The sequence below is a fragment of the Lepisma saccharinum genome, chromosome 5 (genome assembly GCF_977018435.1).
Source record: "Lepisma saccharinum chromosome 5, izLepSacc3.1, whole genome shotgun sequence".
Taxonomy (NCBI): Eukaryota; Metazoa; Arthropoda; class Insecta; order Zygentoma; family Lepismatidae; genus Lepisma; species Lepisma saccharinum.
The window spans coordinates 2,386,963-2,401,637 of NC_139233.1; the positions used below are offsets into that span (position 1 = coordinate 2,386,963).

General features: G+C 39.7%; 1 protein-coding gene across 7 annotated transcripts in view; it reads right to left on the bottom strand.

The window, feature by feature from the left end:
* Window positions 1–14,675, bottom strand: part of MESK2 (misexpression suppressor of KSR 2) — a 162,555-nt gene that overhangs the window by 26,555 nt on the left and 121,325 nt on the right. For all 7 annotated transcript variants that reach the window (XR_014441668.1, XM_083121975.1, XM_083121974.1 and 4 more), the window contains one exon: window positions 10,400–10,520. Coding sequence is in view for 6 of the 7 variants with exons in the window: in XM_083121975.1 (XP_082978101.1) it covers window positions 10,400–10,520 (121 nt within the window). In the remaining variant the exon portion in view is untranslated. The remainder of the gene's footprint in view (window positions 1–10,399; window positions 10,521–14,675) is intronic.

The following is a 14,675-nucleotide window of genomic DNA, read 5'->3' on the forward strand; positions in this document are numbered from 1 at the left end:
GATCCAGACTTCCGAAAAATCTAAATAATAGAGTTTAAAAGTAGTTTATTCCCTACATAGTTCCTTGTACTACAAGTGTCCGAATTGTATTGAAATCACCAGATTTTATTCCATAAATGCAAAATAAATCATCACCCGAGGTTGAAATTGTGTGTATACTAACATTTTTCAGTGTCGAGTAATTTTGAATATTTTCAGCTCCTATAATCTCCCAATTTAGTCGGGAAATAACATTATTTTTTTCAGTTTTGAACGTCAGAATTTTAAAAACACCCCGTCCTGATTCCGTCCAGACCAAAAAATTTGCATCTCGCACACCCAACCACTTCATTAAAGGTAGAAGTGAAATCATTAAAATCTCAATTCTTTCGGTTTTAGTGATATGAGCAAAAATACTATTACTTTTCATTTCAAAAGATGCTCGGTCATAGTCAGGTTACACGTTATGTTCTTGAAGAAATCATGAACTGTATTAAATTTTTGTGTAATAAGAGGAAATAAGTTTTTGGTGACCAGAAAAACTAAGTGGCAGTATTATTATTAATTTTTGTCTTTTGCATATATCTGAAACATTGAAAGAGAAGGGGTCCTAAGTTTGAACATTAGTCAATGGTGAATCATTGTGTTATTTATTCCAGTTATTGATTTTTCCAGTTTATTATTCATCTTCGTCGTCACGATTAACACAAATGGTAGAAAATTTACTTAAAGTAACAATGAGCGTTTTGTATTTCTGTATTCAAACGGGAACAAAACCAGCAAGTGTGCATTACCGCATCCCTCGGACTCGCCCTGACTGAAGAAGAAAAAAAGTACATGTCGCACTTTTTCACTTAAAACATAATGTATGCATCCAAAGATTTATATGCTTTAAGCGCTTGAACTGTGTAAGAAAAATTACTTTCTATTAAATATGTAGGCTACACATATCGCCAAATGCAACTACGCTCAGAAAACAGATTTCAGCTTGGAATAATCCCGTATTACTTCGTCGTTGCTCATCCAATTGATATGGAAAACCCTCTACTTTGTCCAGATATATCTTCTTCTCCTCGTCATCAAGTACTTTTACACGATCCATTTAATCTGATACACAAAAAGAGAAGAAAGGCCACAAGTACGTGCTTAAGTCCTATCCGGTGGAAGTAAACCGGAAGTTGCTGTGCTGCAGTTCCACAATCGATTGTGCCGTTCGATGTGTTTTTGTTTTCTCGTGCATAGCCCCTTTGGGCACCTTCTAGTGCTTTGAAATCTGGGATCTACCGATTAATCATTGGTCATATGTTTGTGTGTCGAATATTCCACACCGCTACCAAAGCCAACTTTAAGTCTCATTCTAACCACAACACAGAAACATGACGACATGAATACGCCTGCGCTCACGAAAAAATAGGTCCCGTTCTTGTAAAGGCAGACTGTTCAATTTAACAGTGCTTCTGATGTTATTCTTATTCGTGTATGTGTTTTTGTATACGCGTGTTTTTAATACAAGAAAGTCGCAGCATTTAATCGCCGAATGAGTTGCACGAGTGAGCATAGACACTGCGTGGAAAAGACAAATGACTGGCTTATCTTATCACAGCTCCTGAACAAACAGAACGTTTAATCCCTGAAACGCTAATCTCGGGTCTTAAAATGGCAGCACTTTAACAAATAAATCCTGCTCTATGTCTTGTGTTCACTTTATTTTTTACACTTCCTAGTCTTTTATTTTTGAAATGTTGTTTTAACTCGAGAAATTCAACAGATACGTTGCATATTGCAGAATTCGATTTAGGAAACGTAGTCGAAAAACACCAACGAAGCTGTTGACAAAGTGTCTACCAGTAACAGAACTATTTCATTCCGCAAAATCGGGTAGAATGAAATAGAAAAAAACTGTGAAAATGGTGAATGAAGGGCAATTTGCTTGGTAACACTTATGCATATCACTGTACAGAGCCAAATCATAAAACACTGGTGTGAGGAAGGTCTAAATTTAAACTCACGTATATATGTGCGTGCAATTATATTTATTATAAGAGCATTCGCTACGAGACTCGGCGGCAAGCGGCCCGGCGTCAGGGCTTGTCTTTCCCGGTGAACGGGGTCTGCGACAGTCGCACGCTACAGTCAGTTTTTCTCGCTCTATCTGCCTTCGCTCTCTTTCACTTTCTGTTGACGTTGCAGACTGACGCCAGCATAATCCTCCCTCGGAAGTTGTGTTGTGTCTTGTGTTGAAGATTGTGACTTAATATGGCACCACAAAAGTTTACATTACAACAATGGATTTATCTTGTCGAGTGTTACTTCGGAAAGAGGAATTGTGGAAAAGTACGACGATGTTTTGGAACGAAATTTTCTGTGTTCCCGTTCCACATAGGACCACTATATTAAACCTCGTAAAAAAGTTTAGAGTAACAGGGTCAGTTCTGAATAAAAGTGGAAACAAAAATGGGGAAATCAAAAAAAAAATAAAGTGTACCAAGACAATCCGCACACCATCCGTGAGTTAAGAGAGAGTATTGTACGAGAAATCGGGAGAATTACAGTAGACGAACTTGCACGTGTAAATGCCAATTTCCTTCGGAGATGCCAGGAATGTGTTGCAGCAGTCAACACCTTCTGTAGTGAAGGTTAGTACACAATATGAAAACTAATTTTAATAGCCGACTCTAGCGACTGTCGCGGATCCCGTTCACCGGGAAAGACAAGCGCTGATGCCGGGCCGCTTGCCGCCAAGTCTCGTAGGGAATGTCAGGGAATGTTCTATATTATTTATTATATTATTAAATATATGAATGAATGTCAATAAATTACAAAATACTTGCATTAAGTATTGTTCTTTCTATTTTATTTTAATACTGGTGGGATATTTTTTAATACTTATATTCGGTCTGCATTATTTCATTGTGTACATAATGCTATTGGTGTAATCTGTTATTTAACAGTCCAATGTGACGTAATGTTTAAAAATCTATTTTACTTCACCATGCTGCTATCTGCACTACAAGAGTAGGACCAGGAAGCAACAGGAACACACACACATCAACATTATCCTTCCATCTGTGCGCGCTTGTGTTCGACATTATTCTTAGTATAGTTAGTATATTTGATATCAAAACTTAATTTCTTATTTGTTGTTGTTGTTGTTATAGTAACTCCCCGTCTGGAAAAAATTAAGGGGAGGATTTTTGAGGGCAAGATCTTCGTTGTGGGGGTGAACCGCTCTGCCTGGTTGTGTGTCGATACTCGCAAATGGTTCTGGTCGCTGGTGCTGGTGCGGTTTGATTTCCTGCGTGTCCGTCTTTCAAGAATTCTGTCCGAAGAGCGAGTTCCTTCAAGCTCCCCTTCCCGAAGTGCAACTTTGCCTACGTGCATGACGTCACGGAATGTCGCGTGCCTTGTTGCTTCAACGGACGAGATTGATTCAGTTTATTTCCAGCGATAAAAATTCCATTTCCGTTGAATCGGTCAGATATCAGAACTGGTGGTGCAGGCGGGTGTGTTTTAAGCAGGGACTGGCATGATCCTTCTATCAGTGTTTCACCCATCTTTCCTCCAAAGACACTTTCTTGTAGTGACGGAGGGGGTAGACAAAAGTTCAGGCGCTAGCCCCTTTTTCTTTCATATACGAGCTAACGAATCCAACTACGATAAAGTTACATATTTCGAAATTTTATTAATACAAGATTGGATTAAAAGTAATTAATTCCGGAGTGACCTTCCGAAAGAACATTATGAATAACAACACTACACATTCAAATGTACTATTGCCGACTCTACCATATCGTTGCAGATTATAAATTTCGGATAGCAAGTGAAAATCTTAATGGCATTTTTAATGTTCTGATTTAATGATACACATGATACAGAAAACACACCAAGAACTTTTTGTCAATATCGTCGGAATGGGCTGCTACTAAAAAGAAACACGCTATCCAAGAGAGTATGAATTTCTCCCCATATTGCAAGTGGAAGCGGTTTTCAAGTTGATTATTAACCTACAAAATTGTTTTGAAATGTAGACACGATGCTAGAAAAATATGATAAGAATTTTCAGAATTCAATGTATTCCTTGTGGTAAAAAAAAACGCAACAACTTCAAGTTATGGCTAATCAAATGGAAGTTTCGACTTTTCCTAACACAACAATCTTCAACCTGTCCTGTTCCCGTGTTTTTCTACGCCATCGGAAGTTTGATATTCCCAAGAGAGCAAATAAAATAATAATCCTATTAGCATAATGCTAAGTTTTCTCCCCTCCTACAACCATCCAGTGCACACACCTTTTTCTCCAACTCGCCGCAGGGAAAGGTCGCTGGGGGAGCAGTAGTTTAGGATCCTCGCGTCTGGCTGGACGTGAAAACTGTTCCTCGTGCCCTTAACTTAACCACGTGCGCCGAGCAGAATATGGAGGCATGGGGGATGGGAATATTTTCTGGTGACACAAACACAAGATACCGTTGCCATCAAAATACAGTTTAAAATGCACATTTGGGATAATAGCACCCATTTATCCAGTTCTTGTTTTCAGAAGGCAAGGACCCTATTTAGTGGGGTCCAGAAGGTCCAGAACCCCCCCCCCCCCCAAGACTTACCAAGTACTTAAGTAATCAAAAATATTTGTTCAGCATTTCTTACACAATCGATGGTTATTTATTTTCGCTGAACTTATTGGAAGGCAAAGAATTTGCCTCATACGGCTTCTAAGGGCATTTCCAAAGATTTCTGCACACTACTACTTATGATGATATGCATAAAATATTAATCAGAAACTTTACTTTTCATAAATTGTAATAAGCAATTAAAAGTAATCTCCGTACAATTATATCTGCCGATTACGATTGGATCTAATTCCTTTTTGTTATTCAATAAATGTTAAATTCTTTATCTATTTGGCAATTTTCCTCCCAGGGCAGTTGTTTTATACACATTTTGGCCATCTTAACTACACGTAAGCTAGATAATGAATACATGCTGTTATATCTCTATTCTTTTATCTTTTTACCTATTCATGTAATGCTAATACAATATTAATTAATTTACATATTTAATTAAAATTTTAATCTAATTTAATATATCCTAATTATTATTATTATTGAGACACCTGTTCGGACCCCCCCTGAAATGTATTTCTAGATACTTGCCTGTAGGAGGATACAAAGGGCGGACCGGTCGATGGGGGGGGGGGGATACAGTCACTGCTTGAAATCAATCAGTAGAACAAAAGAAATTTCTCGCCTCAGGTAACTAACTAACTCGAATTGCTCATTGTATTCTTCGCAACTTCAATGTAGTAATTATTTATCTGCCCGTAGCCGTGTCTAACTGGATTGCCATAAGAACGGCACGAGTATCGGGTGAGGCGATAACCTTGAGTAGCGAGCGTGCAAATGCCTTAACACAGAGCTAATTGCGGTGTGTGCTTAGACAACGTTACGCTGTTCGCGGCCTCGGTGGCGCCTTGCGGGGAATACATCAAAGAAACATGAGTGGAGAGAATACGTTCATACACTACGATTATTTTCGCAACATCGCATCGTTGTTCTCAGTTTCCAGTCTGGCCATGGGCGTTTTATAGTGTTAGCGATCATTACATGATTACCTAATTAATGCAATTTTAAATGTTCTTTTTTAAAAAAATACATTTATGGTGCACGAAACTACAACCTATAACCATTATCTATCCTTGTGCATAATAAAGCATTTAGGTTTACATTAAAAACGGTTGTAACCAGATTTTGGAAATTAGCAGGTAAATTTAAATTTTAAAATTTTATTTTTAAGTCAACAAGACTTAAGATGTGGCACGAATGAGAGCAGGGACGGCGCTACAGGGAGACTAGAGGGGCTTTAAAACTGGTCTCAGCCCCCTAGATTTTTGTAATACGGTAGATTCATTTGGAGCGAAAACTTAAAAAGTAGAAGTTTACATTTTCCATTATAAAACTACCATTGGGGCAAGTTCAATGTTCAAATACATTTTCAACTTCGGTTAGATAGCAAGGTTACCTTATTTATGATGTGTTGTAAAATTACATAGGGGGAGAACAGCTGCAGATATGCCTGGATAACAGTGCCCACTGATCATTTATTTGATACTCCATCTGTCCCATAATTATTGTCCGGTACACTTTTGTTTGTTGTCCCATAATTGTACGATATTCAAACTGTGAATTGGTGTACACAGAAGAAGTAAATGAAACACGGGAATGTGTCATACAACGTTAATACTCAAGGATCAGTACAAATTGGCCGATCAAGTATCCAAAACAACCTAAATAAAAAGTTACCATTTTGGCATACCGGACAATAATTATGGGACAGAGTGAGTACTAAGTAATTGGCCAATCGAGTCGCCAAACTTGCTACGAAATCTGGTGCCTGCCTGGTAGGTGAACGTAGTCAGTGACTGCGACATTGTTCTTTGGTTGTTGGCATATACAGTTCCTGAATAGGTCTAGCAGGTGTGACAAATGAATTTTACATGAATAAGTAGGACGACGTTCAAAATCTAAAGGAGCGTTATGTTTATTTTCTGTTTGTTAGTTCCTCATTGGAGTACCGAGAATTGCACAAGTGTTAGCGATGTTCTCTCACTGGTTTCGTCGTTATATCTATTCTTATCGCTGCAAATATTCGAGAGGGACAATACGATGATAAAGAATCAAAGAGTACACAAACTACCTGATTCTTAAATGCTAACATGAAAATTGGGCTCCCAGCCCTGATATCAAGGGGTCCTGGCTTCCATCCCCTAACGAGGTATAACATTTTCATTTAGTTCGGTTGGGATTTCACTAGAAACTGTAGGTCTCTGTGTGCATATTGTGAACCTTAATACAAATCCAATCAACTAAACATTGCAATGCGGTGCGAAAATCAGCATGCTTGGGCAACTTTCTTGCTTGCAGTCTTAGTCCTACATCTTAATTAACATTTGTGAGGTTAAAAAGCAATTTCTGCAGTACCGTCATAGTGGTATCCGTGCAGGAAAATCAATCTTTGATCCAATTCGGATCAGTATTTATGCATAATATATTCTGAAATAAAATTATAATCTTCAGAAGTTATTTTCACTAGTCAAAATGCTCGGTGCAAGGGTTGCAACTCTTAATTGTTTTTATGTCAATATATTTGTCTCCTAATGGAGGTGAGTTTTATAGTGAAAATATGGTTCTTCCTTGAGAGTGGCACCTCGTATGTTGACGGTATTTCTCGTATCCTCCCCAATTTTAGCCCCAAGTTCTGAATTGCAGTCGTTGAACAAGAAAACGTAATATGACAGCAGAGTAAATAATATTATTAACACATTTTCTATTCAAGGGTGGTGTTGTTTATTTCATGCTTACTTTAACAAGTTAGTGCCACTTTTCTGAAGCACGAAAAGCTACAATCTTTTGCCGCTTCCTGTGGTTGTGATTTGGACAATTTAGACTTATGACACACTACGAGGTAGAAAGGAACTAAAAATAAAGGCCCTTCAGCACCTCCTTGCAATGGTTGAAAATTAAAAACTGCCTTTTACGAACTTTACAAGCTTTGTGTTATTGAAATGTCCATACCCATATCAACGGCTGTTTGCAGCAAATCAGGTGTTATCTTCGCAATCGAATTGGTGACGAGAGGTTGAGCGTTCTGTCTTATTCTCTCTTTGAGAAAGAGGTTGCAAAATCTTTGGATTTAAACAAGGTTGTAGCTGCTCATGAAAATATACCTATCTTATGGTATTTCTTGATGTGGTTCATTTTCTCATTTTAGCAAAAAAAAAAAAAAAAAAAAAAAGTACTCAAACTCTCTACATAGAACCCGGTGGAGGCTCATAGTGGTTCGGATCCCCCTTTAAACTGTAGGTCCAGTCCCATTTAACCTTACTGTGCATAAAGTGGACACCAAATCAACAACAACAAATCTTTACATAGAAATAGTGTTACGTTTATATTTATACGTTTATCCGTAGCTTTTATAACTTATTTTGTACTGTTTATATGAATAGTAATTAGTAAGTCTGTGATATTATTCCACTCAAAAATGGTTTTGGAAGAGAGAACAATAGAATTATTGCATTTTACTTGACATGAAAGATCTGTGCCTAACAGTACCTTTGTGTGTGATGGAACAAAATGCAATGATTTATCTTTGGATCTAACTGTAAAATATGTCACTGGTAAAAATATACCATAGAAAAGTTTTACGAAAATACTATTTAGCTGGTATAGGTTAACCCCTCCCCCCCCCCTAGAATTTGACTCCGAAATCTTTAGCCGCCCCACTTATTTCAGGCTGACGCAGTCACTGAATGGGAGAGGAAAGAAGAGTTTGCAGGATTCTTGATTTTCTTTTGTTTAAGGCCACTTTATGCACAGTAAGGCTAATCAGGACTGGACCTAGTTTAAAGTGGGATCCGAACCACTATGTGCCTTCACCGGGTATCGAACCAGGGACCCCTTGATTACAAGGCGACGACGCTACCACTGCGCCATTGAGGCCCTTACAGGATTATTTTTTGGGAAACCTGATGGTAAGAGACCTGTAGGAAGGCAAGACGACGATGGAGGGTTAACCTTGAGATGAACCTAAAGGAAGTCGGTAAGGATGGAAAAGATTGGATTGTCCCAGAAGAGGGACAGGTGGAAGGCTTGTGTTGCTGCAGCCCTTCGGTATGTCCCGCGTAAGGAAAAAAAAAATCTTATATCCGAGTACTTCGGTTTTTATTCGTAAAAACCCGTATACGCACACCCACTTGTAAAGAACACGTGCAAATGATAACACCACCAAACTTGACACTCCTAACAAAAAACGTCGATAACAATTGCTATCAGCGTCGAACCTAACACAGCATTAACACTCCTTCTATAACTTCGCTTCTATTTTGGTTTCGTATGTTTTCGTTTCGAAGTTTTAAGTCCTTCGTGTTGGATTTACTTTATTTTAAATTGCATTATAATATAATTAATATTTATTGTAAATTTATTCGACTTTTATCGGTATTTTTTGTTTATGAAACGGTATAGTGGCAACGACCGTCTAGAGTTGTTTTGGATTGTCGCGTCGGGTGCTATATTCACTTGCCACTGGGCTGCTTCAGGCTAAGGTAACAAGAGGTGCTTTACTTAACCATGACACACATACGCAAGCGAAAAACAACAGAAATAACATAAACAACAATCTTCATAAACCATGAAACATTTTTCACTTTCTAACGGGGTGCAGAGGGTCAAGGGTACAAACTGTTATTTGCATATCTTTCTATTCCATACCTCCTTTCAAACCTTGTATACTGAAGACAAGAATGATTTCATTGCTTCCTGGCACGCTGAACTTTGTTCGGTATCTATCTTGATTCTTGATGTTTGCTTACACGAGTACGAACTAACAAAGACGCTTCAATTCGGCTACGTCGTGAAAGCACCCAGGATTCACTTACACATACAGTGTGTTAAATTACATGAAAATTGTCCCAAAAAAAAGCGAGATAAGGTTTTACAATTACATCCTAGAGAAGGCAAATTAGTAAAGTATATTTGGTGGGGGGAACGTTTTAGGACAAGGTCGTTGGTGGGAGGGGAATCCCCCCTTTTAGATTTCGCACCCTGCTCCATGTGACAACCAAGGTTATGGTACGTAGTACTGCAGCGAGACGTACAATTGTTGACTTGCAATATTATGGTCCAAAGTAACGGGAAAAATTCAACTCGCCTATTAGAACCCCCAACCAGACAATCGCTTACAGACAAACACTGCACATGACGTACAGCTTGGTTTACAGTTAATTCTCAGAAGTATTCGAATAGAACTGTCAGCACCAGTGAAACAGTTATGATAATTCTATGTTTAGAAAATAATAACGATATTAAATTATACGTATGAGCAACGATTCTTATAATGAAAAACATGTTTGAAAACGAGTTAAGAAAAAATAAAGACATTCGAATCACGACTGCAGTTCGAAAGAAGTCGGGAAAGGGATTAAAAAGAATGGACTGTGCCGACTGAATCAGGACGTCTGGTAGCTTTGAATTAATGGTTATATAAAATGACAAAATATTGCACTGTCGACTTCTGGAGACTGTCTCTCTCCAGAAACAACCCATTCATGTATGCAAGGAAAAAACTGAAATTCTTGTAAATCGGAAAAATCGTCAACGTTATTCTCGTACGTTTTAAGGGCTCACGTTAAAATATTTTATAACTCGAGGGTGGAGCATGGCCCCCCGCCCCCCCCTCAGGATACGGGCTTGTCTGGAGAAGCCACTGTAGCTTGTTGCTTGTCACTTCGGTATGAACAACCCCTGTCGTCTCGATCTGAAAGCCCCTTAGATGTTATGCAATCCGGTATAGTGCAGCAACTTTTTGTGCACCAACTGTACAAGAATAAACAGACCACAGATGAAAAAAGAGGAAGATAGGGTACTCACTCATCTGGAAGCATCGGTGCTCCTTCTTCCTGCCCCGGCGCGTTCACATGGTACACACAGAAGTTCTGTAACAGGGCCCTCATATCCACGTAGTTAAAAAAGGCTTGAAAGTTGGATATGTCTGGAAACAAGAACAAGAGCGGTTTAATAATCACATCAAGAGCAAATAAGGAAGACTTTAAATTTTCATACATCGGATATGGAAAGAAACAAAATAATTACGAAATTCTCATCTCCACAGGTTTTTCGACGTTTCTCCTTCATGCAATACCACCTAGGTCGTGAATATTCTCTTTATCATGACTATTTAGGACAGATGTATTTCAGAAACAAGGGAGGGAGTGTCTCGTGAAAATCTTTTAAATTCCGACAAAAATTATAGGGCAGACTTACAGCTCAAATTTACATGAGGTATCAGCTGTTATTTACAAAACGCCCTCAAGATTTCAAAACGACATTTTTGTAATTTTAAAGATCGTGCCTCGTCCATACACTTGCACGAGTGAAAGAAAGTGGTGTCTTATCCTCTGGAAGCCTCAAACTTATAGGAATTATCCTGCAAATGAAAATTCAATATCTCTATGCATGCTTTTATGACAATCAGTTTTTGTCACCTACTTTTTTATCCTAGGTTTTCGTTATTTTATATTTTTCTGTAACTTCGTATCCGCTTGAAGCTTCGGTAGAAAAACGCCACGTTCCTGAACCTTTTGTGTTTTTCTGCCTTTGTCAACTTTTCCCCCTTTCGGTCGTAGGAGCTCGGGACCGACAGTGTGCTGTGATAAATCCTTCACTGTTTTTGAGCGACTTTTGTGCATTTGGCGACGGGAAAGTCAACTTGGGAGGCCAATTACTGGAAGGAACATGTTACGTACCGGATGAGGGTAGAACTATTCTTTCACCCCATTTTTAACGCAACACGTGTGCTTGAAGAAGCTGGACCAGGCAAAAAATGGACGCTTGACCACCAACGTCGTAACTTCAGATTCCCGCGCCTAAAAGTCAGTCCGTTGTATTCGAAGTTTCAAGCTGTCTTTATATAGTGGCAGAACGAACAAACAAGTACAGTCTAGCGCCAGTTTTCGAACCGACAACACCTCTGCGACAGTCGGAGTAAAGATTCGGGACTTTGTCTTTTTTCTACCGCGCCGTGTATTTTAACCTGCGTGAGTGAGTGACAGTGACTAGTTGTACGAATACGCCGTGTTAATTGGTGACCTGTGCACTGGATTCGCGTTATTCGTTTTGTGACGAGGAACACTAATACCACTATGGCGGGCTAATCACGAGAGAAGGAGGGCCTGGGGTCTTCCTAGCCTGCATGAAGCCGACAACGCAGCAGATCATCGCTCAGCGTCGCGACGTCACGCCACTAAAACGCCGCCACAAACGCTACAAAAGCCACAAACGACACATCACCACAAATGACGCCCACAGCCCGATTAGAAGCCAGGAAATGATACCGCCGAAAGCCGAAGCCGAATCAGCATCCTAGAGTACTTCGACGCCGACGCCCGACGAGAATTCTACGGAGAGAGAGAGAGAGAGAGAGAGAGAAATTGGAAGATGAAGCGACACCAGCCCACACTTAGATCTACCGTCTAGAAGAGAAGATTGAGATAATGAAGCGACACCTACTGCGTCTTGAGACGACGCCGACGTCCCGCGTGAGATTAGCAGCGAGAATCCACGAGTACCCCCGGTAAAGGAACTTCGCCCATTTTTTCGACGTCCCCCCAGAAAGAGAGAGAGAGAGAGACGATGCGAAGCAATTAATCGCTCCATTACGAGGCCGACAGGATGATCGCCGTGATGTTTGAAGCGTGAAGGAAGGTGTGTCAAAGAAGATTGCGAAGTGCCGCTACAAAGAAGTAGCGTGGGGAAGTGTTAGTGTCGCAAAGAGGACCGCGGATCGACGTCCCCCCGCCGTTTAGAGGACTACGGTAAACGTCGCTGAAACGTCTAGAACGTCGAGATGGTATAGTATACTACTGTTAATTTTCTATATGTGTGAGTGATCATCTACCCAAGCCTCCAAAGATCGGCCGTCGGACGAAAAGATACCTGTATTTAAAGTTAAAAGTCGCAAAGGTATTGATTATAATTATTTCTCGCCAGCATCATCTAAATTTCACGACAATTGCTAATTCGGAAGATATATTCACAGCATACTGTTGTTTTTCCACGCTCTGCGCCGAGCTGTTGAGTAATAATGTTTATTTATGTCACCTTATATGCTTATGCTAAGTGAGGAAGTAAATTAACTGCGTGCTATTTTTAATATATATTCATACATAAGTGTCTTCATTTTTTCTGTAAACATGTATGCCTTGCAGTTGACATCTATGTTGCACGAGTTGCGTGCCCTGCCTAATGTTACTGAAGTTCCAAGGCGCATTAGTAATAATTTAAACAATAATTGTTTAAATGTTTTGGTAAATTGCAAGAATAAAAAGTTTACGTGTCATGCCCGTTGGCAGAATGTAATGAGCACGCGCAGATGAAAGTTTAGTATCTTTAATTCTAAGCCAATTAACGTCTTCGGGCGCAGTTTAATATTCATAAGAAAAAACTAAATATTGCATGGTGTCTAAAAAAGGGCCAATGTATTTATCTTAATGTAATTATTCCCCTGCGGTATGAGAGAGTGTGTGAATGCTTGAATGATAGTGAGGGGTTGTGTAATCTGTCTATTTTTGTGTGTTATATAATATACATTTTTGTTATTTATGATTTGACTATGATTTGTGTTCATACAAATAGTATACTAATCCTCATAACTGGTGGTATTTATATTTTAGTTCAACGTTAAGTCAGCAAAGCATTTCTGCTGGCTAACATCAATTATTATTATTATTGATTATTATTATTATTATTCAACGTCACTTTATGCACGAGTCGGCTATTCGTCGGGGGTAAAAACCGATCCGGTCACACGTACCCTGGAATCAAAACCGTTAGCTGGGCCCGGCACCTAGGAAGGGGACTTCGGTCTCCGGACTAAGTGTCAAACATAGGTCATGTAAAAAGGTCCCGGTGAGACTTTCACACCACCAAATTTACGAAAGTTGGTGGTGGTTCAACAATGTCATCAATTCACAGGCAGACGGGTTGAAAGACCTTCGCAGTGAATCCCGAAGATTCTTGAAGTATTCAGGCATTAACTCAAGACTTGAAACTATACGTAGATCAGCAACGGGTCAATGCTAAAATGCAGCCAAACTGTGCAACCCTACCTGCAGAAATCTTCTAGATAAAAACTTTTTTTTCCATTTGATTTAGGTTGGTTGTGACCTAGAAACAAGCCTTCAGAAATAGATGCAACCTTTCCTGCCGGCAGGCCCATAGCTACAACCTTAGTGACAATGAAGTTCGACCAGTCACAAATATAGGGGTGCGTTGTGAAAGAAGGAGAACACATGCATATGCTGAACATATTTTATTCAGCAGGCTACATGGAACAAAGGAAAACATAAATTTCCGCTGCAACGCAGCAATGTATGGTGTCCACACAAAATAAAACATTTTCGTCCATCTACACGTGACATTGAAGTTCGACCACTGTTAGAGGGGATCATGATTACCATGGTGTGACGCCGCCCCGTCGGCGAATAACTGTGGCAATGCATCGGGGCATGCTGCGGACGAGTCGCTCAAGGTATTCCACATCTATAACGGTCAAATATTGAGTGACAAGTAATTAATCTAATTGCCCGTTAGTAGGAATTAATTGCAATTGGTAATATTAATATCCGTCGCGAATACAGGTGTCTAGCGACTGTCTTAGCCAGCACTAGCTTGCTCAACCACCGTTTTTCGCCCGAATTCGGATTTACATGCATTCTTATGGGAATAACAAGAAAAATGCAACTTCTAAACCAATGGACCGAATTGGATGAGATTTCAACCAGCGGAAGAACACATCATGAAAGTACTGATTCCAAGATTTGAGCCTAATCAGAATAGAAGTACGGGAGTTATGATTTATTAAAGATTCATCGCCGAATTGAAAGGGAGACGCTACCCTACCGAGTTGTTCCTGCTTTTCGTGACTGAATACAAAAGAGGAAGAGTTAGCCTAATCTCTGCGCGAGGGGCTGCTGCCAGGGGTTAAGGACCTGAGTGAGCATTGGCCAGGATAGGAGGACAACGGTCAAAGCACCAGAAACAATAAACAAGCACCTGATCATAGAGGGTACAGCGTCACTACGTTCAAATCTGGAATAAAAGGGATGATTTGGAACAGTTTTGCCTACAATCGCCACCGGAGTGTGAG